This window comes from Suricata suricatta, chromosome 5 (assembly GCF_006229205.1).
Source record: "Suricata suricatta isolate VVHF042 chromosome 5, meerkat_22Aug2017_6uvM2_HiC, whole genome shotgun sequence".
NCBI lineage: Eukaryota > Metazoa > Chordata > Mammalia > Carnivora > Herpestidae > Suricata > Suricata suricatta.
Window position 1 is genome coordinate 86,962,701 of NC_043704.1, and position 27,117 is coordinate 86,989,817.

At 39.7% G+C, this 27,117-nt stretch overlaps 1 protein-coding gene across 3 annotated transcripts in view; it reads right to left on the minus strand.

The window, feature by feature from the left end:
- Positions 1-27,117, minus strand: part of KCNMB2 (potassium calcium-activated channel subfamily M regulatory beta subunit 2) — a 241,292-nt gene that overhangs the window by 31,752 nt on the left and 182,423 nt on the right. For all 3 annotated transcript variants that reach the window (XM_029939850.1, XM_029939851.1, XM_029939849.1), the window contains one exon: positions 5,305-5,427. In XM_029939850.1, the coding sequence (XP_029795710.1) occupies positions 5,305-5,360 (56 nt within the window). In that variant the 5' untranslated portion in view covers positions 5,361-5,427. The remainder of the gene's footprint in view (positions 1-5,304; positions 5,428-27,117) is intronic.

The following is a 27,117-nucleotide window of genomic DNA, read 5'->3' on the forward strand; positions in this document are numbered from 1 at the left end:
AGCCTCTACTACAAAGCTGTCATCATCAAGACAGTATGGTATTGGCACAAAAACAGACACATAGACCAATGGAATAGAATAGAGAACCCAGAGCTGGGCCCACAAATGTACGGCCAATTAATTTTTGACAAAGCAGGAAAGAGTGTCTGATGGAAAAAAGACTGCCTCTTTAGCAGGTGGTGCTGGGAGAACTGGACAGCAACATGCAGAAGAATGAAACTAGACCACTTTCTTACACCATACACAAAAATCAACTCAAAATGAATGAAGGACCTGAATGTGAGACAGGAAACCATCAAAACCCTCGAGGAGAAAGTAGGAGAAAACCTCCTTGACCTCAACCACAGCAATTTCCTACTCAACACATCCCCAAAGGCAATGGAAATGAATGCAAAACTGAACTCTTAGGACTACATCAAAATAAAAAGCTTCTGCACTGCAAAGGAAACAATCAAGAAAACTAATAGGCAACCGACAGAATGGGAAAAGAGAGTGGCAAATGACATATCAGATAAAGGGCTAGTATCTAAAGTCTACAAGGAACTCACCAAACTCCACACCCACAAAACAAATAACCCAGTGAAGAAATGGGCAGAAGACATGAACAGACACTTCTCCAAAGAGGACATCCAGATGGCCTACAGGCACATGAAACGATGCTCAACAAAACTTATCATCAGAGAAACACAAATCAAAACCACACTGAGATACCACCTCACGCTAGTCAGAGTGGCTAAAATGAACAAATCAAGAGACTATAGATGCTGGCAAGGGTGTGGAGAGACGGGCACCCTCCTACACTGTTGGTGGGAATGTAAACTGGTGCAGCCGCTCTGGAAAACAGTGTGGAGGTTCTTCAAAAAACTATCCATAGAACTCCCTTATGACCTTATTTTAAAAAAATAAATAAAAGAAAAATTGACTATGTATATAAACATGCACTTCACAGAAAAGAACAAAGGAAATAGGCTCAATATTATTAGTAATTTGAGAAATGGTACTTGAAGGCATAGTGCCCTCTTGATTGGTGAAAATTAAAAATCTGAATACCTGGGGCACATGGGTGACTCAGTCGGTTAAGCATTGGACTCTTGATTTTGGTTCAAGTCTTGCAATTCTTAAGTTTGAGCCTCGCGGTGGGTTCTGTGCTGACAGTGCAAAGCCTGCTTGGGATTCTTTCTCTCCTTCTCTCTCTGCTGCTCCCCCTTTGCTCATTCTCTCTCTCTGTCTCTCTGTCTCTCAAAATAAGTGAATAAACTTAAAAAACAAAGTCTGAAAACCCTACATCAGTTTGTAGAGCAATGAAATCATGCTAATGGCTGCTGTGGAAAGCTATGGCATGACCTGGTAGACTGGAAGCTTTTGAACTAAATATACCCAAATTGGGTACATATCCTAAGAAATATTTGTACAAAGTGTGCAGGGAGGCATGGAAAAGAGGGATTATAGCAGCATTGTTGGTACAAAAAGAACTAGAAATAATGCAAATGTCTACTAGCAATAGACTGGATGAATAATTGGTAGTACATTCATATCATAGCATACTACAGAGCAGAGAAAATGAGTTGTAGTTACATCAGCCCTGATAAATCACAGAAACATAATATTTGGTGAAAAAAGTTGCAGTATAATTCATAAGGCATAATTCCATTTATATAAAGCTTCCAAACATTCAGAAGTGAACAATATATTGTTTAAAGATTCAAGTGTGATAAACTGAAGACAAAGCAAGGGAATGACAAACAGAAAATTCAGGATGGTGGCTATCTCTGGGTAAGGAGGAGGGTGCCGTTAGAGAAGCACTCTCAAGGGCTTCAAATATTCTGATTGCTTCATTTTTTAACCTTAATGAAGGGTACTCAGATGCTTATTATATCATCATCCTTTGTGTGTTAACATGATAAATATCCCTTTATATCATTCACTATTTAATAAAAACAATCCAAAGAATATTTGATAAAAGCTTGACTGTACTGTCCTTAGCCGATAACCTCTCTTTAAATTCTGAATTAGTTATTGTTGATGCTGTTTTATTTTGCTGCCTGCAATTTAGGGATTAAACTAAGCTCACCTAACAAAGAAGTTTGTTCAGAGATGAAAATGTATTTCTTCGTACTTCTGCTGTGTGGAATGGGGGTTAAGGATGGAAATAAGTGTTTTGCATAGAGCAGATGATCAGAACAAGGACTGGCAGTGAATTAAACAGATGGGGAAAAAAACGCAAACGTGACTTCAACTTCCCTTGAGCCATAAGACATTCGGTTTCAGGATCTCGGGCGGACTTTTCCTTCTCTTGGGTTGCTCTGCCTGTCTATATGCTATTTCCTGATGTTCCACCTCTTGAGGTATCCCAGGGAAGCCAGTGTCCTAGCAAGTTCAGCTGTGGTCTGGAGAAGAGGTGGCATGGCATGGAGCTGAGGAGTTTGGGCTGCCTGGTCCCTGGGATTGCAGCAGGAGCGCAGCTGGGGAAGCTGGGCGCTGAAGTCCAGCTTTGCAGAATAAGGAAGTGCAGGTGGAATGATTGCCAGCAGGGCTGGGCAGTGCTGCCAGACAACCTACTTCATTTATTTCCAAATAATTAACTTGAGGACCTTAATTATCAAGATTCATTATCAGCCATCATCACCTTCATTACCACCAGGATTACTGCCACTAAGTGCATCTTAAGCAGCACAATCGACGCTGTTCCAAATCAGGTTTAAAATCAGAGTCTTATCCTACAGGATTCTGTGAGTTAGGCAGTGAAGAGGAAGGTATGGTCGAAGGAGAGGTACAGACAGATGAACCAACATCAAACTAGGGATACTGGCTTAATGGAAGATTCTCTTGTCCTGTTCGTTGGCTGTTTTTCCATTTGTCTTTGACTTTGAAGGCTAAAACCATGCAGATTGATTTCATAGGCCTTGGCATTCTTATCCAATAAATAAAGCTTGCTGAAGATTATTTCTTATAGTCAATATTTTAATTATTTTAAATCTCATAGTTATTGAAATCGTAATTTGAAAACAAACAAAAAGAAAGTAGTAATTTAAGAGTTTCATATAATTTTAATGGTGTAGAATATGAAGCTAATTATTGGCTCCCTTTAACTCCACAAACATTGCCAATATATCATATCCACATGGTTACTATCTCCTTTGAAATGCAATTTTCAGCTTTGTTTTAATATAATCTCCCCTGCTGTGGGCTTGGCTGTTCATTGCTGTTCCAAGTGTCTCATGTTTGAAAGAGGCTATGGATGCTCTGGGGTGCAGGGGAGAGAATATGACCTTGAGTTCAAATTTTGATTCCATCACTGGCCAGTCGTCGGACCCTTAGAAGTTATTTAAAAATCTCTGAGCCTCAGCTTCCCCGTCTGTAAAATGGGCATAATCATTGTCTAGCTTATAAATTAAGAGAGCAGTTTATATAAAACATATTGTATGTAATAATTTCTTCTTAGTGTTAAGTTTTTTGTAAAAATGTTATATATATATATCAAAATATGCTTAATTAAATTATTCAGTGAAAATAAATAGGAGGTGAAATAAATCACAGTTCACCTGTTCTGATGAAGCCTTCAAAATCGCAGACAGGCTGGCCAATCAAAATCACAATATTGCTCAACACAGTCTCTGTCATTTCTCACTATCAGTGTCAGGGAATTTTTTTTCTTTTTGGAAATGAGGAGATTAAATGCAAAATACAGATTTTCAAATGACACACCAAGTTTTAGTCCTCTAGTAAAGATCTTGCTGAAAAATGATTCACGTATTTGTCTTGGAAGCAAATGAAAAATAACTTGATTAAACACTGAGAAAAAGCATGTGGAAACCTAGAGATGAACAAAGATAGTAAATTTTCAGTCCATCTTCTTGGGTTGTGTTGAGAGCTAGGACTTTGTTCAAACACTCATTGCCTTCTGGGCTGCAATTTTTACTTAAACTTCATATCATTATTTTCCCCATAATTAAGAAAGTATAACATATTACAAAGCATTTGGAAAATGGAGAAGTGAAAAATATGTTTTTCCTTCCAGGCTTTTTCCTGTGTGTATTATGTGTGTGTGTGTGTGTGTGTGTGTGTGTATACACACAGTAGTATATATATGTGTATATATATATATATATATATATATACATGTATATATATATACAGTAGCTGCAATCATAGATCGTATGCAATTTTTCGACCTGATTTTTCAGTTAATATCATGTTAAAGTATTTTTAAGTGCTAAGTAATGGATTACATTCCATGATTTATTTAACAGATTTTCTGTTATGAATATTGACGTCACTTCCAAATTTTTTGCTGTAATACATAATAACTGTGAAGAAAAATTTTGCTTTTGGAGTTTTTCAAAGGATTTCCTCTGTAGGGTAATACAGACTTTAAAAGGAAAAATGAAAGTACCAAGTCTCAAAACTGCATTCAAGTCAACCTCCCTCAGGTCCTTTCTGGTCCGGCCCCATTTATCAAGTCTGGTTTCTGTCAGCCTCTGCAGCAGGTGAGCCTTGCTTAAGTTGCAATATGCTAGTGTAGGTAGCTGTGTTTCAAACTCTACCAAACCCAAGTAATAATATAAGGTCAATGAGGAAAAGAGAAGCAGAAGAAAATAAATGGAGAGAAAGCAAATATTTAAAAATGGCCTGAGAATTTTATGAATGGATTTGTTCCCTAAACACAAGGGGGAGGGGTAGTCTGAACTGTGTAATTGTCATTTTGTCTTTTATTAACATTGCCTCTGCCTCTAAATCTTTCTTCTCATTTGTCCACTTCTCCCCTACTTCATGCTACTTATTTTTCTAAGGACTTTGAGGGCTGCATGGGTTTGCATCCTCTTTTCACCCCTCATAGTTTCTGCTTTCCTTTCTTGCCATATGTCTATGAAAGGCATTTTTCATCATTTTGGTTCAGTATTTACTGAGCATTTACTATGTGCTAGGTACAGTGGAAGGTGCTGGGAATTCACTATGAACCACAGTGTCCGTGCTAGTCAAGAGATGGGAGGAAGCTCTGACTGAATGGATATTCTGAAAGCAGAGCTGGAGCTGGCCAAGTGGTGAATAGGTGCGTGTCTGTGCATGGGTGAAGGGCATCTCTGACAGGGAATAGCCTTGACAAAGTCATGCAGTGGGAGAGAGCACCGAGAGTGTAAGGGGGTGGGTCAGAGTGTCAGAAACCCTACTCCCTCAGTGTGGTGCCGTCCCTTGTAAACACATGCCAACATGAAGCTCAGTTGCCTCTTGCTTTCCTACCAGCATGCAGTCTGGATGTTCAGGTTAAGTGATTCTGAAAAGCCCCTGGAGTCTTCAGTAATTTACCTTTTCTCATCGTGTCTGTAAGATGAAGAGGTCCGGCCACTGGTCCATATAAACATCTTAGAGGATGTTGGTCCAGGGGCTGCTTTCCTTACAGTGGAAGTCCTGGAGGAATGGCGAAAAGACCTAGAAGGGGAACACACTGAAGTTAAATCCATTACCTTGAGTTTGGGGACCTCTGTATCAACAGCAACCAATTGCGTCGGTGGATCGACGCTCTTAAATAAGGCCAGGTGTCTGTTATTATAGGGCAGTGGTTCTCAACCTTGGTTGCACATGAAAATCAATTGGGAATCTTTTAAAAACTTGGTCCCTTCCTCAGAAATGTACATTCAATTTTTAAAAAGGTTCCCTGTTGTTTCTTTTTAACATTAAAAAAAAAATTTTAGACACACACACACACACACACACACACACACACACACACTGTGAATGTGGGAGGGGCAGAGCAAAGGAGATGCAGAATTCAAAGCAGGCTCTGAGTTCTGAACTGTCAGCACAGAGCCCGACGCGGGGCTGGAACCCACGAATGTGAAATCATGACCTGAGCTGAAGTCGGATGCTTAACTGACTGAGCCACCCACGCGCCCCTGCTCCTTGTTTCTTATGCACTGCTGGGGTGGAGAGCCACAGCAGAGGCATTGCTGTAGGGAAGCATGCTTAACTGATGTTAGCATCATATCCCTTCTCCACAAATCTAATTTTAGTATGGTTTCACACTCTTTAGCACACTGTATTTTTCCAAAATTTTCGTTCAGATTTAGATACTAAAATTCGACTTCTCCTTTCCTAGTCAAACGCTTTTCCTTGATGTTGACAGATGTGACATATTGGGTAACAAAACATCATCTTTTAAATATGCTCTGCTGTTGCCAAAGCTGTGGGTGCGTTCTGTGGTGTTTGAGTCTCTGAGAAAATCACAGCAGCGGAAGCAGAAACAGATACTCTCTGGTTTCTAGAAGCGAGGTTTATAGGATCAAGAGTCAGGATGTTAGATGCATGTGTTCTCTTGGTTAGGATGTGGCTTAGGGGTAAGTCTTTTCATTTCTAAGCATAGCACTGAAAGTAGTTAGCTATTATTTGTTTTTTGCATAATCCTCATTTTCTAGGGATTTGGAAATACAAAATATAGAAATCATACCACATATAAAAGTTGAAATAATATTGAGCAAATAGAACAAAGGAAGGAAAGTGATTCCTTCATGACATACAAGCACTTATGACTTTCCTTTTGGTTGAATACTATATTAATGGGAGGCACGAGACTGGAAATATTTGCTATTATATGATATATTAGCTACTACATGTCAAGCCCTTTGCATATATTATTTATTCATATATCTTGACATGCATATTCATATATCCACCTTGTGCTTTTTTAATGAAAACTGCAAGGTGGATGGTGCTATTATTTCCAGATTACAAATGATGCTTCCAGGAGATTGAGATATTTGCTCAGATTTAGAAAAAGTGAAACCATGCTTCAAAACCAATGTCTGCTCGCCTCCAATTCTCATATTCTCTGTAGAAAGACATATTATGATCTCAGCCCAGTGATTCTCAAACTGAAATGTGCTTGTGAATTACCAAGGGATTTTATAACAATGTATTCTGATTCAGTGGGGCCTGGGGTAGGGCCCGAGTTTCTGCACTGATAACAGGGTCTCAGGTGATGTTGTTGTTGAAGGTCTTTAGAAAACACTGAGCAGCAAGGGCTCAGAGCATTTACTTAGAGTCAGTGGATGGTGAGAGGCCCAAGTTTGTCACTATCTAGCTGTGAGGCCTTAGGAAAGTCACTTAACTTTGCTAGGGCTTGGTTGTTTTTAATCTGTAACATAGAAAGTTTGATATAGAGAACCTTTAAGGTTGCTCTCAGCTCCAATATTTTGTGATTCGGTAAATGGTAGAATGAATTCAAGCATATTCAAATCTTTGTGTACTGCCTTTCTGGGACTATGGGACTAGATCACCTTCTGCAACTCTGGGGCCAGCATCCAAGATAGAAGGAACAGAGGCCATGGGGATAGCAGGGGTTTGGTAACCAGTGTAGATGGAAGAAGTCATACTTCCACCTCTGGTCTCCTAGGGTAAATGGTAAATGGCAGGAAAGAAAGGATACACCTGAATGGATGCCCTCAACAGTTACAGAAAGGCTTAGAAGTTGAATCTGCTCTTTTTTAAAAAAATTATTTATTTAAAGAATTTTTTTTCTAAATGTTTATTTTTGAGAGAGAGAAAGAGACAGAATGTGAATGAGGGAGGGGCAGAGAGAGAAGAAGACACAGAATCTGAAGCAGGCTCCAAGCTCTGAGCTGTCAGTACAGAGCTTGATGTGGGGCTCGAACCTATGAACCATGAGATCATGACCTGAGCTGAAGTTAGATATTTAACTGACTGAGCCACTCAGGTGCCCTTGAATCTGCTAGCTCTTTAAGTGACTCAGATCTGAGATACTGAAAGTTAGTTATTTTTTTATTTATTTATTTTTTTTGAGGATCTGAGTGGGCTCTGTGCTGTGAGCGGAGAGCCCTATGTGGGGCTTGAACTCAAGAACCATGAGATCATGACCTGAGCTAAATTTGGAAGCTTAACTCACTGAGCCACCCAGGTGCCCCCAAATCTGCTAGCTCTTAAAATGACTCTGATCTGAGATACTGAAAGTTAGTTATGTTCCTTTTTGAAGATCTGTAAAACACATCAAATAGAATGTAGATTAAATCCATTACCAAAACCAGTTAGCCTTCAGGAAATAAGAATGATGTGAATCTAAGTTGAATGAAATACTCTTTAAGAATGTGGATTGGCTTAAACTTCCAGGAAGTTACTTCAGCACTGACTCTAGTGGAGTCTTCTGCTCACTTTAGTCACTCCAGAAGGACCAGGGACATGGAAGAGACAGAAAAATGGCACACTTTGAGTGAAGGTAAAGCAATAAATTAATGAGCTCATGCCCTGTTACTGGTTATTAACCAGCATTTAACAGACGCACCGTACACACCATAAATGCTTTGAGATCATTCTAAGAACAAGGAGCTGCAGTGATTTTAATATGCCTGGACACTTGCAGGCTGTGTGTCATTATTCTCGTGTGGCACCCTGTTGTTTAAGATGATACGGAAAGTGGGAGGCAAAAGATATATTCGTTCCAACCAGCTGTGTAAAGCTTGTTAGAAAGGACTCAGTGACTCCTCAGGTTAGGCCACTAAGTGGATTTGGTTTTTCTCCAGCCCAGTGTTCTTTCATGAAGACAAACTGTTACTTAAAACCTGTTAGGTTTGCTGCTAATTGAACTGAAAGGGAGTAGCTGCTTTCAGGACAACAGTATAAAGGTTCTGTGGAAGTTGAAAAACGTTCCAGGCTTCAAAGAAACACCCAGGATATGTTAACGGGGGCTGGTTTGGAGGCTCTCTGATCTCCAAGGCAGTCCTCCTGAACTCTTAAATAATTACCTCAACCCCACTCACTTTATAAGACAAGGAAATCTCATTTGAATTGTGATCAGGAAAGTGATATAGAGACAGAAAAAAACACTTTATACAAGTTTTCAATTTGGAACACTAGCACGAGCAGGCACCAGACACCTGCGTTAGTGGGGGCGCAGGCTGTGGGCAGGGGCGGAAGCCTGGATCCGGTTCCATCACGAAATGACCCAGGACTTGCAGCGAACCTGCCAGAGCCATTCCTGTATGACTCCAGATGAATATGGTCAGAAAACCAGTAACCTAAAAGACCCAATCTCAGCCTTGAATGAAAACAGGGTGTCTGTGAGAATGAAACAATTTTTTGTCTCAGGAACGTACATTGCTCAAGCCCGCACCTTGTGGGTTTCTACCTCCTCTAATCCATTCGTGCTTTCTCCCTGCCACACTTCCTGCCTGGTGAAGGAGCTCCTTTGTCCCCACAGCCACCTCAGATGTCCCCTCTTCTGGAAGCCTCTCTTTGACCCACATTAGCAGCTTCCTCAGCTCTGCTCCCAATTCTTGGTACTCAACTTCTGTTAGAGCAAAGCATGAGCTCTCCTGCTCGTATGCAAATCTGCCACCCCTGCTAGGCTGTGGGCCCTTTCAGGGCAGGGCTGCATCTTACATACTTTTATGGCACAATGCGGTTTACGCAATGACACATTGGTTATGTTTGCCACCTGACCATCGAAGTATCCCTTTGAAAGCTGATCGTTGGTATAACTTGGGCCTCCTTGTTGTGGCTTAGTGCTGCTGGGTGCAGCTGAGGCTCCTTCCTGACCGCCCCGGAGCTCAGCACAGGATGGCATTTCCTCCCCCCACTCCTACCTCCTCCTGTTCCTTCTGCTGATTGTCCTGCTCCCTCTGTCTCTTTCATCGACTTGGCCAGAAAGTTTCTATTGCTTGTTGAATTACCATTCAATAAGGTTTTCTTTAGAAAGGCAGCTTGGTCCAAGAAGAGCCAGATGTGGCCTATTTGTTTGTTTGCCTTCTGGCATAATCATCTACCAACTGTGTGACCTTGGTCACGTCAGTTTAACACCTCAGTGTCTAAGTTTCCTCCACTATAACAATGGGCATGGTAACGTTTGTTTTTCTGGGTTGCATGGAAGATTAGTGGAATAACAGATGCCTAAGTACCTAAAGTAGGATCAAGGCACATATTAAACATTAGTTCCATTCTTTTTTCCTGTGTTATTAATTTTTATAGCAAATGGACTGGATTTTATCTTTTTGTAAAAAAAAATCCAATTAAGTTGCTTTGTACTTGCACACTGAGACTATTGATTTTTTTTTTTAAGTGAGAGAGAAAGAGAATGAGGAAGGGGCAGAAAGAGGGAAATACAGAATTCAAAGCAGCTGTCAGCACAGAGCCTGATGTGGGGCTTGAACTCCTGAACTGTGAGATCATGACTTGAGCTAAAGTCAGATGCTTAACTGACTAAGCCACCCAGGCACCCCTGATTTTCTTTTTTTTGATGGGTCAGTGACACTCAGTAGAGGAAAAACAGTTTTCTGAGATATTGAGATCATGAAATCTGAAGTCCTTCCTCATTTCTGTTAATTTCTGGCACCTATCCTGAGCAGGGAGAGCATGAAGACAGTGTCCCTGAACCCTGTCCACATATGACAACCACCAAAGGAAATAGCTAACGATACTGGGTCTCAAGCCCGATCAGTGAGGATCGTGGCGGTGGGGCCTCACACTGGAATTTTGTATACTAAGCTGCTCAGGTGATTCTGATGTGCAGCCCAGGGGAGAAACACTGCTGCAAACTCTCAGGTTCTGATTTCATTTATGTTGAACCCTTTATGGAGACTTGCCCTGTCCCTAGAAGCTTCAGTGGGAGAGTAACAGTTCTGAGTACTGTTCTCGGCAGTGACTTCTCCACTGGTACCAATGCCAAAGCCTCGGGGGACAGCTGCAAGGACGAGTAGCATATGAGGCAGGGAAAGAGCAAGCGGACACAGTTTCTGGGGTTGGTGGCCTGGAGCTACACATATGGGATACTCTCGATGCACTCTGCTTTATTAAACAGCAGGCAGGAGCCAGCAGAACTATTTAACACATAATTACATGCCTAATCTTGCGTAAAATTATAACACTAATGACATCACAGCAGCAACTTAAAAGGTCACTCTAAGCACAGAAATTTAGGAATGCTTCTAATATGTGAGACTCTATCTTCGCAGACGGCAAATTATATGTTCTCCATAGGAACTGAGTTGTTTTGGCTTCAGGGCCTTTGGAGGGAGAAGCCAAATGTATGGTGATAATTTTAAAGCTAGTGATTTAATTTAGAAAACACTGGTACATCTTAAGAGCAGTTTTAAATGTCTTTGGGCTGTTTCTTTCCAAAATAAACTATGATGTCATATTTTAATGAATTCATTTGGGTGTCCATTTGACAACATTTATTAAGTGCCTTGTATGTGTCAGTCATCATACTGGGTGCTGTGGGCACCAAACCAGCATTTCTGCACCTAAGGAGTGTACAGTCTATGAAGAACTCAGAATAACAAATCAACATTTGCACTCTACCAGAACTGCTCTTTCCAAGGGCAGCGTGACTTCCCAGTGGGCATATCTAATAGTTACTTGTCTCTTCACATCTTATTTAACATGCTCCGCTTACTGAACTTGATATTAATATCATTGGTTGTTTCCTACTTCTAAGATGCTTTACAACCTTGACTTATAGGTCAAGGCTCTCTTGTTTCTCTTTCTTACTCTCTGGCTGTTCCTTCTGTTTCTTTGTTGAGTGACTGTTTCTCTATCTGCCCCTTAAATGTTAGAATCATCTGAGGGACTAGTAAGTACTATTGAAAAGTCTCTTGACCATACCTCCTAACAGATGTGAAAGACCTTTCTTCCCCAGTTCGATGCCTGAAAAATGGACTGAGTGAGTCTGTTTGCTCCTCAGTTGTAGAGGTAAAGAAGAGTATCACTGAACACTAATGGCCTGTTGGAGAAGAATCAAATAAGAGAAAATGGGTTCTGTGAATTTTTTTTTGCAGATTGCTTTTCAACAGCTGGGTTGACAATGTTCAGACTCCTGTGGCTGGAGATGGGTATGGGAGTCATTTGTGACCCCTGTCACATATGCGGGCTGGACTGCCTTCCATGTAATGAGGATGTGTTTGACTTCTGCTTAAGGAGGACAGAGCCAGGCTTAAATAATGTACCTGTCCTTTAGCCTGCTGATGACTTGGCTCATTGAGCTTAGCATTTCAGAGGCTCTGGGCTTCTAATCTTCACTCTGTGGCTGAGTAATTGTATGAATGAAGGCAAAACACTCCTTTTATCCTTGGTGTTGTCATCTGTGAAAGGATGACTGTGGAGCTCAACGCTATTCTTTTAGTTAATTCATGTTTAGTTCTTCATTTAATGAATACTGAAGATGTAACATGTGGCAGGCACATGCTGGGGGTTGGGGATATATTGCTGGACACAAAATGCATGGGCCTCCTTTTATGAACCTTATGGTCTAGAGAAGGAGCCACACAGGCCACACAGGTATACATGGAGGTCTTTAAAAGAAGATTGTTATGCATGTGCATGTAATGAAGCACATTGTACATCACATCTATAGTCACAGCAGCTATCAGAAATAACTGTCTCTGGACTTGTTGAAAAAGCCTTGAAATTAGTTGCAGGTTTAAATCCCAGCTCTACAATACAGTATTTATGTAACCTAAATACATTGTTAAACTTCTCTGAGCCTCATTTTCCTCATCAAGAAAATCAGAGTAATAAGAGATATCATAATGATTCACCATGCAGATAATTTGAAATAATGTATGACATTGAGTAGGCACTCAGTAAATGTTAGTGTTTTTCATTTGGAGGAAATAGAGTTTTTTTCCTTTAAATTGCCATACTAATATATCAAACCCTTCTGTTTGAGTCATTAAAAAGAATGTCTTATGCAGAAATGGAACACACATTTCTACATGAGCTTAATTAGTCCACTATTCCATAATTCATTTCTTAATGAGCTTTTCAAGCAGATAATCACAACCGATGTTCAGTTTGATTTCTTCCATGTTACATATTTAAAACTAGTTTAATTGTTAAACATTTGCTCTATTGGGCATCACACACACACAGCTGGTGTGAGAAAACCGGCTTATAGCTCACGTGTGTCTCAGATTTGTACAAATGACAGATTTATGCTGAAATGTTCCATCTCTTCTTGGTGAATATGGTTTAATTCTTATATTTCTGTTGAAAATCAAGGATGCAAAATTATAATGAGTTATTTTTAATAGAGAAGAGCTAGAAATGCCAATAATGAACATAAAGGTATGAGGTTCTTCTCCAGACCTATAGAAATAACGCATGTGTATGCATTGTTTCATTTAATACTATAATCTGTTTGAGAGCTCTTGCTATTTACCAGAAAAGTAAACCGATATTCAGAAGAGTAAGTAAATTGTCTCAATTCACAACTATCGACTATTGAGCTATTAAGTGATGATTTCAGAATTTTGAACTAACTCTGCCCAACTCCAAAACCCATGCTCTCTCAGCCTCTTTTGAGGTTTTGAGACTGCCTTTGCCTCCTGGCCTCCTATTCCTAATATATAATAGTAGAGAATTGAAGGAGATGAGTTTAAGGTTCCTTTCATCTGAAAAATTTTATTTTGTTCTGCTTTGGAAAATTTCAGTCAGGTCTATTCCTACAACTTGACTTTCTAATTGGATTTTGGTTAGATGTAGCTTCTTTCTATTTTACATTCTGTTAATTTCTTAAATGAAATCTTCGGTAATGCTCATGGGATATCTAGTGAAGTAGAAGGAGGAGAAATTAAGTACCAAATAAGGAGGAAGAATGAATCCCACCCCCTCCCTGCCCCTGTGATTCTTGAAAAGGATTTCAGTGGACCCAGGCATTTCTGTAGAGCAGAGCATCTTGGGTACAAACCCTGTCTTGATGTCAGGATTCCAACAGACTCTTCTATCAAATCTCTCCCATTCCCTATGCTGCCTCCCCATAGAATTCATTTCTAACTCAATTGTTAAATCACCACTCTATCACAAGGTGGAAGCTGTGATAGTCCAAATTTTAGATGCTATGGCATATTGATGAGAGAGATGTTTGCGGGTCAAGAAAATATAGTTATAGGTCCAACTGTGGTGGTCACTGAATGGACTCTGTCCATGACCTTTCCTAGTAGGTGCTCCAAACTCACTACTGATAATATGTGTAAAATTCTACTCCTGGAGGAAACCAGCATTCTGAACTTGCTGTTCTCAGCCTCAATTTGAGTGCCCTATCACTTTCTTTTTGCCAACAGGATTCTTCCTTTGATTTATCCTTGTCTTTAATTGCCAAATGGAATAGCGGTAAGAAACCATGAGCTCTGAAAGCAGTGAAAACTTGAGTTCATGTTCCATTTCTGCCCTTTTGCTATCAATATTACATTGGATACAAGTTAATTAACTTCTCTAAGTCTCAGTTTCCTTATATGTGAAGTGGAAATATGATGCAAACTTCAAAATTTTTTGTGAGGATTAATCACAACAAAGAACCTGACATTATTGGCAGCTATTTATTTATATGTAGCTATTTATTTGTGTGTATATAAATGTTTATTTATATATTGTAATATATCCCATATGCCAAATTAAGACCATTGTCCTGATAAAGGGATTTGAGACAGAATTCTAAGAAATCATTGAATACTACCTAGAAGACATGCCAGAAATATTCTAGGGCATATGCCAATATTTTGACCTAGAGATTTTAGATTTTCTTGGATCGTAAGCCTTTTAAGCTTCGGATAAAAGGAAATGGGTCTAATTATAAAAGTAGGTTTTCACAATGCAAAGGCACTAAGTCAGCAAAGGAAAATATTTTTTAAATTCTAAATCCTACTTTGATTCAGTGGAAGGAACTGTACTTAAGATATAAGAAAAAGAACCCAAAAAGAACAGAAGCAGAAATAGTGATTTCTTTTTGAAGGCCAGAAGTTGAAGAAAAAACCATTCAAACTGTTTAGCTTTTGTAGTGAAATACTCTTGAGAAACATTAGACATATAGTTCCTTTTTAAATCTAGGTTTTTATTATTGTCTGGAAAAAGCCTGATATGATAATTCAATTGCTAAGGATAACTATAATATAATTAAATATATATGTTTAAATATACATAGAATATAAATAATAAAAATACTTTGGAATAGATTGTTTAAAGTGCTTGCATCTCCTGCATTTTGTAGAATATATGCTTTGGGTTCCACATTAGGGACTAAGAAGCCAGGAGACTAAGAGAAACCACCTAAGAAGGTGAGCAAGTGTCAGAAATTAGAATCTTAGTTATTCTTCATCTCACACATCTACCTCTAAATAACCACCCAAAGTGGAAAGAGGCAGCATGGATCAAGGAGGCAGATGGGATCACCTTTACCACTCAATTTTATTTCTTCCTTGCTCTGTGATATGGGACGACTTAATTAACCTCTCTGAATCTCAATTTCTTTATCTGTAAAAATTGAAGGTTGTAATATCTATCTCCAACAATTATTTTTGGTATTAAGTGAGAAGACATGTTAAGTGTCTGGAACAAGATAGGTACTAATCAATGTAAATCTCTCCCTGCAAGGAACTGAGTTGGTTACCTTGTTCAACATCTGTTGTCAAGACCCAGAAAACCTGCCTCTTTCCAAGCAGGGAAAAGCAGCCAATGTATATGGTTGGTGTCTTGAAAAAATGGACCCCAAACCATTAAGAAGCATTTATTGGGGGCACCTGGGTATATCACATGGTTGAGGGTCTGGACTTTGGCTCAGGTCACGATCTCATGGCTCGTGGGTTTGAGCCTCATGTTGGGCTCCATGCTGACAGCTCGGAACCTGGAGCCTGCTTCTGATTCTCTGTCTCTTTCTTTCTCTGATTCTCCCCTGCTCATGCTCTGTCTCTCAGTCTCTCCCTCAAAAATAAATAAACATTAAAATATTAAAAAAAAACCATTTATTAAAAGCTGCTTCGTATTAGAACAGATGTTAATTACATAGGGATAAATGAAAAAAGTGATTTCCCTGTTCCTCACACCTCATCCACTCAGTCTGCAAATTCTTGTTTATAATTTCTTACTATCTCTAGAGGACCACAGTCCAATAAATGTGTAACATGAACCATATAGGTAATTTTAAGTTTTCTAATATCACAATGAAAAGAATAAAAAGAAACAATAGAAATTAATTATCAGAATATATGTTACTTAACCTAATATACCCCCAATATTATCAACATAATGTGTAATAAAGTAAAAATTATTAATGGAATAATTTTCATCTTTTCTTTTTAAAAGATGAAAATAAAGGCTTTAAGATTCATCTCCTGTTATATACTTGTAACACATAGCAACCCAGACTAACCACGTCTGAAATGGTCAATAGGCACATTTGGATAGTGGATAGTGTTTTGGACTATTTTAGAGTCTACCTTCTGTCACTACATCAATTTTTCCAGCACTAATAAAACACACACAGAAAATGTTATTTTCATTCACTGAGTAGTGGCCATGAGTTGTGTATTTTATATGCATCACACTGATGACTACCCTATTTTATGGATGATGAAGCTGAGGCTTAGAGGGATTAAATAATTTGCCCAAGGTCATACAACTTTTTAAATGGCAGATCTGGGATTCAAATCCAGGTGAGTCTGATTCCAGTGTCTATCATGCTGTCTGTCTGGATTCCTTGAATAGCTAACTGGTTAGCTGTCTTACAACAGGACATTTTGATACGGTTATGTCAAAAAAGCCACTTCAAATGTAGTGCCATTATTTTATTATTATTACCAAGTAATTTTTGTCACAGACATTCTTGCCTATCAGCAATCTTTGAGCCTGAACCTATCTGTTCTCGCATTCATGAGGACCAGCCAGACCCTCACTGCATTCTCAGGTCACTTAGAGGGGCGACATGCAGGGATAATAATAGGAGTTCAGAGTGGGTCAAGATTGCTGGCGAAACTGCCAGCATTGTCCCTAAAAGGGATGAAGTTTAGTTAGCTGATGCCACATCTAGGAAAGGAGCCATATAAGAGGAATCATACTAGGAAGCAAGGCATCTATCAAAGACAATCAGGATCATTTCAAAAGCATTTAGGGACTGATATGAAAATGCAAAGATAGAGCAATCTGACTGTTGTTAATCAGAATAACAACTAACATGAATGGAAATATGACAAATATGTTTAATTTGTGATTTCACAGTATTATTTTAAAAAGCTAACTGGTTACCATTAGAAGGTGCTAGGAAACAAACTTATTATGTTGAAAATTGGTAAGAATCACTTATCCCACATTTATAATATTAACTAAAGCACTGGGAAACCAAATAGGTGAAGTAAAGTTTCTCTTTATAGAAGTATTGCACCTAATTAAGGAGGATTAAACTATCATAATTTTTCAGCTCTTAAGAAGCTAAAGTTCTTAGGCCTTAATCATCAGTGACTGTTATCATTGAAAAAGAGAACCCAGTATCAATTATGGATTAGTCTTGTAGAAAAAAAAATGAATCTGATCAATTCTCTGGAGCCAATGAACAATATATAGAAAACAAAGAGGACAGAAGAACATGTTATAAAATACAGTGGGGATGCAATCAGTGAAATTGGGACTTCTAAAACAGACAACTTAGAGTCTTTTAATAAATAACTGCTAAGATGAAATAGAAAAGGAGCCTGTAGGTTAAATGAGACATTTGCCAATTGCAATGTGTGAATTTTATTCAGTTTCTGATTTGCAGACTATGAAAGAAAAGTCATGTTCTCTTCTATTTTTAATCTTTATTGCAGTCCATTGCCCCTAGAATTATTTTTTCTAAAGCATACTTTTAGTCAGGTTATTTCCTTGTTAACATCCATCAGTGGCTTTCCATTATCTGTAGGTAAGCCCAAGAAAGATTTCACAGGCTCCAAGTACTCTATTTTAAGGAGGGTGATATAAACATGAACTTTAGGGAAGGCTTCCTAGATGCCACAGAAATTGATAGGCAAAGAAGAGGAAGAATATTAGACAGACTTTTTCGGAAGGACATTTGAAATGTTCTCTAATGGGAGCATAGTATGTAGAGATTGGGTGGGAGGTTGGAATTTCTTGAAGTGGAGGCTCTATGTTGTGTAGCTGGAGTGTGAAGACCTGTGAAAACCAAGTCTTAGAGGAGTTGATACTTGATGCAGTGAGAGTCATCATTGTACTTTTCCTTTTGCTCCTAGAATATTGATATAAGATGAAGTTCTTCTTTTTTTAAGTTTATTTATTTTGAGAGAGAGAGAGCATGAGCAGGGGAGGGGAAGAGAGAGAAGGAGAGGGAGAATCTCAAGAAGGATCCATGCCATCAGTGTGGAGCCCAGTGAGGGGCTTGAACCCACGAATTGTGATATGATGACCTGAGCTGAAATCAAGAGACAGATGCTTAACTGACTAAACCCTCAGGTGCCCCAAGATGAAGCTCTTCTTTAAACAGTGATTCTTAATTTTTTCCCCTTTGTGACACATATTCCCATGTAGCTATCCCACTGGAAAACCACTCTTGTCCTGATGGTGGTAAGATAGAGCCCAGAGACCTGTTGGCAGGAGTTTGGGCCAAGAGAGCTAGAGCTACAAGGAGGAATATTCTAACTGGCTAGTTAGAATATTGTCTGCTGCTACAGCCAGCAGACAAATGAGGTCAAAGAGTAAAGCGCAAATATAAATGTCAAGAATTGTATTCAGATTCAAAGACTGCTTTTACTGTGTTCCCAAGAAATAAAGGTGTTTAGGACCATGGAGAATGACACAGTGGCTTCTTGTCCTCTCAGGATCTGAGACAAGGTTGGCTCTATGATGCAGGGAGTGAGCCTGGAACAAGTGAGAAGAGGGTCCTGACATAAGTGAGGCAGGCTGAGCGGCAAGTGGTTTCCATTTTTATTGGTATGTGACTCTCTCCTTTCCCCCTTATTGGCCATGTGGCTGTGAGTTGGCAATTAAGCACACTTTAGCTTGTTTCCTGACTTTAAAAAATAGAATTATTATTGGCATATGGAAGGAACTCAACCAGATAGCTCTTTTTAATAGATTTATCTCAATGCTTCAGTTATGTCAAGGTAAAAAGATGACCCATTTCTTTTTTTCTGAACATTTTCACCTTATATAAACTGATGCAGAAGATCAAAATAATGCTCTTCTCAAACTCATGTTTGCCATATTGCTTTCAAAACATGTCAGTGAATGTAAATAAATACTGCAAACAAATTGTAGAGGGAAAAGATGGTCATTGTTTCTTTCAAGGAACAGGATTCTGTAAGAAACAACAAGAAATGTAGCTGCAGTAGCCAATGATAGCTTCCACTTAAGGACATTTGGCTAGAGTAATCCATCATGAATTGTGGGACCAGGGAGATTGCTTCAGATGCTGTGGTATATTACAGATCTAGAGTTTACACAGCACTGGGAAAACAGGTTTATTGAGGGAAACTAGATGACAAACCAACCTAAGCTAGTGTTAGTGACATAAATATTTGTGCTATATGGAATTCACCAAAAATATTCAATTACTACAAATACCTATTTACTGCTAAGTGATATGCGAAGGAAGCCCTTTGTCATCTGAGACTCATAAGATCCTTTGAGATCATTCTTTTCCCTTGCATCTGATGCTTCAATTCTTTGGAATGTTCTAAAGGAGGAGTTATCTGGCTATTGATTAGAAGATTCTAGAGGTGAGGAATCTACTTTCCCTGGAGACAACCTTCCCCCCCATTGTTGGACATTTCTATTGGTTGGAAAATGTTCCTATAATTTGAGCAGGAATTTGCCTTCCTAGAGCACCATTATTGCTCCTGGTTCTACATCTGGATTGCAATACTTCTTCACTCTAAACTGAATGTTATCTAACTGTTTATCACATTACATGATCTCAACTTCTTTTTTTATTTCCCTCCTCAGGCCATTCGCCGTTGATTAATGTCTTTCCCAAAGTATCATGGGCAGAACAATACTAAAATTTATTATTTAATAGTGCTATATTTTAAAAATTAATTTAATTGTCGCAGGACCTTTAGAAGATAAGTATTCTTATTATTCCTATTTTACTGAAGAGGACACAGAAGCATAGAGACTTTAAATAGCCTGCTGAAAATCATGGATCTGATAAGTGGAGGAGCTAGAAAATGAACCCTGGTTGTCTACATTCAAAATCTATACTCTTAAACATGGCACAGTTGTATTTTTCTGAGTATATTACTTCTATTGTCATCTGATTAGTGTTGAAAATTGTAAAACTATCACTTCCTTCTGTGTATGTATCCTGAGATCACATTAACATTTTTGTCCATTATGACTAACTGCTATACAGAGAGGGAATTAAAAGTCAGATCCTGAAATTCCACATCTGACTTGCAGAGGCCATGCAGAGGTCATTATCTTCAAGATGATGGAGTCCCATTTTGCATTTAAGATGATGGAATCATATTTTGCATCTTTTATTTTGATATCCATCACACATTTTTGATCATGGGGACAAGCCACACAATCCTATTTACATATTGGAAACATTACTCTGAAGCTAGAATTGAGGATAAATTAGAGCAGGATGGAATGCCAAGCAGGGAATTAGATGATGATGAGGGCAATAATCCAGGCAAGATCCAAAGGAAGTGGAGATGGTAAAGAAGGAAGAGACCCAGCCAGTGTTTGGAAGGTGTGAGGTTGGAACTCAGTGACTGATTGGATTAAAGGAAGACAAGGAGATGAAAGGAAGATTTAAAAAGGATTTTCAGGTTTCCCTTGAGGACTATGTGGATGGTGGCATAATTTACCACAGTGGGGAATATAGTGAAGGGAAGTATGCTTTGGGGCAGGGGCAGGGGGGATGGAGTTTGGGTGAGTACAGGGAGTGGTCAGGAAGGATAAGGAAATGCCACGTGAACCACCGAGGAGAGAGGGCTGCAGGCAGTGAATGTGTGGAGGGACTCAGAAGGTCCAGCTGAGTACGATGTGCTGACGTTTGGCTTTTGTTCTTCTTCTTGGGAGCCTGAGAAGATAAAGTCCCTGAGCTGCCCTTGATGTCTTCCCATGTCAAAACTCAGGCAAAACACTTCTGATTTTCTTTATTGCCTTGTCAGTTGTAAATGAATTTACATTTACATAAGGGATAATGTTTGACAAGAACCATATTCATTACTTCAAAATGTTCCCCAAATACTTGAGCAGGGTGACCGTCTGGTGTAAGTGATATGCCTGATGATGGCAAGTGATTCTGTCTCAAGAAAACAAATTCTTATTGTCAGAATCTGATATTTTTGTGTAAAAATACAGGAAATTTAGGTTCCAGTAAAATAAGAGTTAAGAGTCTATTTTGTCTAGTCTACAAGTGGTAGGTCATTCTTCCTTAGTTTTCTCTTTTAAAAAAGTATTCTCCTTTTCTTTATTTTTTAAACAATTTCTGTGAGTTTCTCACTTATTGATGCATTCATTTGTGCAATATTTGTCAGAAACATACTAGATCAGGTAGCATAGTGCATGTGAAGGATTAATTCCCTTTATTTGGCCATTATCAGAAATATGGGAATTCTTAAAAGAAATTAAACACTTCACAATAGCGGACGTGGTGGCTTGGCAACAAATATTGATTGGTGAACTGCTGGCCATTTTTAATAGTCTACTTATTCTTGTGGGAGTCGAGTATTAGTTCTCGCTCCAGAAAATCAAAGATGAAACAATATGTGTCTCTGAACTTAGATACATTTCCGAGGGCTGGCTGCAAATATTACACAGAGAAAAGTGAGCCTGGTTCAGAAAGGGGTTCTGTACCTGCACTTATGTGAGGATGTTTCTGGAAGGCCTATTCACCTCTGGAAGTTGAAATCTTTTGCTGTCTTACAGAAGAGCTTCTATTCAAAATTAAGGTCAAAGAGACAAGGAAAATACTAAGGTGTTAGATAGAAGGAACACACATTTGAGCTTCAAAACTGCCCTAGGTTTTAAAATGACATCTAAACTGTTGGGATCATTCTGAGCTATTGTCCCTACTGTCTGCTCTTTTTGGATATATCTGGGAAGAGAAGGATGGTAACGTTGTTCTAAGTTTGAACGGACAGAAGGAAGTTCTTGTACTTCTAGGAGTAGTTCATGGCAAGCCTATTACACGTGTCTCCTTTCCAGTCCAGAACTGGGTCTTCTCAGTGTGTGCTTTCCTCAATGTCTGTGGCCCAGGTCTGGCTTCATGTACCTGTACTTCTGGTATATGGACGAAAGCAGAGGACTCACTGAAGCCCAGGTTTTTTCTTGCTCAACCCCATCAGATCTAATGCATAGAGTAGGAAATAGGGCCCTTGGTTACTGTAATGGGCTGAATGTTTCTAATTCCTAACCCCCAAGGTGATGATATTAGGAGGTGGGGGCCTTCGAGAGATGATTACTTCATAGGGTGGAGCTTCATAAATGGAATTACTGCCCTTATAAAAGGGACCCCAGAGAGCGTCCTCAACTTTCTGCCATGTAAGAACACAGTGAAAAGATGGCCTATTTGTGAATAAGGAGTGCATCTTCACCAGACATTCAACCTGCTGGCACCTTGATCTTGGACTTCCCAGGCTCTGGAACTGTGAGAAATACATTTCTGTTGTTTATAAGCCACCTGGTCTGTGGTATTCTGTTAGAGCTAGCAGACTGCTGGTCAAAGACAGACATAGTAAGGACTCTGTAGATCTCTTTCTTATCTTGCTTATCCTTATTTCGTTTACCCTGTATCTTCCCAACATCCAGTCTGAAGAAAGCGATAGCACTGAGGGCTAGGATTGTAGCTGAAGCAGAAAACCCTGTCCTAAAAAAGACCCCTGAGTTAATATGTTTGAATAAGGGCACACTGAATATTTGCTCTGTGGCAGAAATGAAAAATGTAATGGCTTTCTGACTGTAAATGAGAACTGGCAAATGAGGACCCCTTACCTCATGCAGGCTGGCGATCATTTCAGTAATAGGAGATGAGGTATCATAAATTTTCAGAAGAATGTGCATGCTAAATCTTTAGAGTTCCAAAGGGGAACATTTTTTAAAAGTATTTAAAGTAAATTTTTAAAGTTAATTTCCTAAAAGAGACAGAGACAGCATGAGCGGGAGAGGGGCAAAGGGAAAGAGAGGAAGAATCCCAAGCCGGCTCCATGCTGCCAGCACACAGCTGGGCATGGGGCTTGAACCCACAAAACTGTGAGATCATGACCTGAGCAGAAACTGAGTTGGATGTTTAACTGACTGAGCCACCCAGGGGCCCTGACTCCCCCCGCCCCCAAGAAAGGGCGACAGTGATCTGGAGTATGGGTTAATGAGGAGAGTGAGGAGGAAGGGGCAATGAACATGCATATGTGGTCATTTCTAGGATGAGGGCATTCTCACTACATTCTAGTAAAATTACATTCTTTTTAAAATTAAATTAAATTAGATTAATTTATTTTGAGGCAGAGAGAGCACCATGTGCTTGCAAGCAGGGGAGGGGTAGAGAGAGAGGGAATCCCAGCAGGCTCAGCACTGCTAGCACAGAGCCCAACACAGGGCTCGATCTTATACTCTGAGATCATGACTTGAGACAAAATCAGGAGTCAGATGCTTAACCAACTGAGCTACCCAGGCACCCAGTAAAGATCATGTTCTGAGTATAAGAGTATCTCCTGTTTTGTTTCTTTGTTTTTGTTTTTGTTTTAAGTTTTAAATGTTTTTTATTAATTTTTGAGAGACAGAGAGAGACAGAGTGAGCAAGGGAGGGTCAGAGAGAGAGAGGGAGACACAGAATCTGAAGAAGGCTCCAGGCTCTGAGCTGTCAGCACAGAGCCTGATGCAGAACTTGAACCCACGAACTGTGAGATCATGACCTGAGCTGTAGCTGGATGCTCAACCAACTGAGCCACCCAGGCACCCCCTCTTGTTTTATTAAGAAGACATTTGTCTGAACAAAGGGGTAAATCCTATTTGATTATTCTGGACCCAGATTAAAAAAGGACCCAGTATTAAGCACATACTGCTAAAAAGAAGTAATCATTGTGTAAATATATAAAGGTCATATTGATTAGTAAGAAAGCAGTAAAAGAGGAGTAACTTGCCAGAGAATAATGAATAGGAGAGAAAATGTGTTTAGCAAGTGTTAAGACTGGACATCAGGAATCTCTCAGCCTTGAACAAAGGGAGCAGAAACAAGGACCCTGAGGCCATTTCTTCTTTTCCTATCCTGGCATCCGGAGAGCAGCCATGATTTGTCACTCTGGTAGCCTGCCTGGGACTCTGAGATGCCCTGACCTATTCCAGTTTCCCTTTGCAAATATGGATGTTGTAATGGAACTCAGCAGCAAAAAGTAATGGATACCTTCTCCTTCTAAAAAGGTCATCAGACCTCTGTCGTTGAAGTGATAGAGGCAAGTGGTGTGGGTGCCACTGGCTTTGAGTTCTGAAGAAACCACCAAGGGTGTTCAGGTCAGGCTAAATCCCTGGTTGGCCACCGGAGATGGTAACCAAGGACCAAACTGAGCTAAGATGGAGGCTGATTGCTACCAGGAAGATATCTGAGTGTTCCTGCATGCTCTAGTTCTTTAAAACTCACCTCAAACAAATCACTTTTTCAATATGTATTTCTTGAACACCTTTCTATGCAAGGCATTGTTACCTACATAGGAAAATTTAGGAGAGGGTAAAACGGATCCTCAGAAAGCTACTAAATTAAACCATATGGAATTGCAGATATTTGGTGATGTTTGACCTATGCAAATGGAAATTCCATTTAGTTTAACCTAATGTATTCAAGCGGGGATAAGGAGATGAAAAATAAATGAAACTGTGCAGATATCATGTTAATGGTGATCAGTGCCTTGGGAGATGTTATACAGGGTAAGGAGGGCGATGCTGTGGCAGGAGGCCTGGCTGTTTATATACATCAGTCAGGGGAACCTCACTGATGGACTCATGTTGGCGAAGTAGTAAGGGATGGATCCAGTGGTATGGAGGTAAGAGACTTCACATGCTGGCAGGAGACTAGCAAGGGTAACGATGCTGAGGTGATCCTGTGCCTCTTGTTTTTGAAGAACAGCAAGGAGGCCAAGTGTGGCCCAAGCAGTGGGGCGGTGCCGGCTGGTGGTGAATTAGAGAGTTAGGAGGCAGGCGGCTGGGTCTCTAAGGGGCTGGAGTCTAGGTCAGGACTTGGCTTTTGCTCACGGTAACATGGGGAGTCATGGCAGGACTTTGAGCATCGGAAGTGCGTGATCAATGTAGATTTTCCTGGAATCTCTGTGCCTGGTGTGTTGAGAACAGACTGCAGAGGGCAAAGGTTGAAGCATGGAGTCAGTTTTTGAGGTTGTGGAAGTAGTCAAGACCCAAAGGATGGATATGGAGTGGAGTGGTAGCAGTGGGGGTCCTGAACACGTGGTGAGGGTAGAGGCTGACAGGACTTGCTGAGAGCTGATCTCAGGGTGTGTGAGAAGAAGGAAGTGAGGACGATTCTAAGATTCATATGCAATGTTGTTCTTGTCAGGTAAACAGAGATAAATTATCAAGCAAACAGGTAATTATTTAATGAGTATGTATGCTCTTCAAATCTCTGATTAGAGTTTGTGCAATTTTCTCCCCCCCAAGAGTAAGAGTCTCTTGGTCTTATCCTGTATTTATAGATATTTCTACTCATTCACTGGAAGAGCAATCCTGGCAACCCAGCAAGCAGCACTGGGTTTTGCCTCGACCACTTAGCAAAGGTGTGAGGTATCTCTTTCCTGGAAGCCTCAGACAACTCTGTTAGATAAAGCGAAAAAAACCTCTGTGGAGCGGTGGCTGCAGTTAGATGAGATAATGCATGGAAAGTGTCTAGCAATGACTATTTTATATAAAGGCAGTGATAATAAAATGTGTATGGACACTATTGGAGTGCTTGGCAGCCCTCTGCAACACTTTCACATATTTGGTGTTATTTTAACCTCTAGAGCTTTTATTTTATTTTATTTTTTAGTGTTTGTTTATTTTTGAGAGAGTGTGAGTGCGGGAGAGGCCGAGAGCAAGGGGGACAGAGGATCCGAAGCGGGCTCTGTACTGACAGCAGACAGCCCAATACGAGGCTGGAACTCACTAACCATTAGATCATGACCTGAGCCGAAGTTGGAAGCTTAACTGACTGAGCCACTCAGATGCCCCCTTCTGGAGCTTTTATACTGAGAACAATTTTTATGATGGTTTGTTTTTTTTTTAATGTTGGTAAAAAATAATAGTTATTCTATGTCAACAACATCACTGAAACTTTTGTGACACAGACTGATAAAAGCAATTAAGGGAAAATCATCCCAGGCCCTGTCTGGTTCCTGTCCATTGCACCATGTCACCCTTGGTCTCTACCTTCTGGCTGTACTGACTTGAGGCATCCCTTCCTGGTCAGACTTGGGCACTCAGTATCAAGGTAACCCTGATGCTCCTATCTCTTATATTTCTAAGCCATTAAAACCAAATTTCTGCCTTGGTTGCTATCCCCAAATTCCTGTAAATGTAACTTAAATGCCCACTGAGCCTGTCGGCAAATGCAGGACCTGCTTTCTTTTTGTGACAGCCTTTCTCAGAGCTTGGAGTTTGGTTGGTGAGTACCTGCCTGGTGACCAGGACCCTATTACCAGGGTAACCGTAGAATTTAGTGCCCAAGCTAGAAAACTTTGAAAGTGAAAGACTGAGCTATTCACAGTTATGCATGGACAACCTTATTTATAACAATATAACCATAGGTCTGGGTTTGCATCTGAGAGTCCAATTTTTGGCTATTGTTCCTGGATCCCACTGGGACTTTCTTTTACTATTGAATTGTCTTGATTTGGACAGTAAATTGTATAACCCACCAACTGAGTTCTGGAAACATACTTGGAGCAGATGTTTTTCTGTTAAATGGTAACTTTATCAGAGACTGAATTCCTATGTAATAATGGATCTGTTTCTAAATTATACTCTGGTCCATTTATATAATTTTCTTATTCTGGAGTCAATAAAGTATTGATTACTCTAAGCTTCATTGTGCATTTTTATATAGGAGATAACTCGTCCATCTTTTTTTTTTTTTGTCAAAAACTTCTTGGTTATTCTTTAGCATTTACTCTTCCAGATGAATTTTAGATATAGCTTGTCAAATTCTGTTTCAACAATCTTAGGATTTTGATTGGAGTTACTCTGAATTTTTGGACCAGTTTGGGAAAAAAATCAACATTTTTACCAAATCAAGTGTTTCTGTACTTTCTGCCTTCTTGCCTGGACTTCTGAATATCACTGCTAACTGTGGATTTGCAGTTCATATGCTCTCTTCACCTTTTGGGGTACCCCGCTGGTTGGATTTGTTGCCTGTCTCCACAGTTCTTA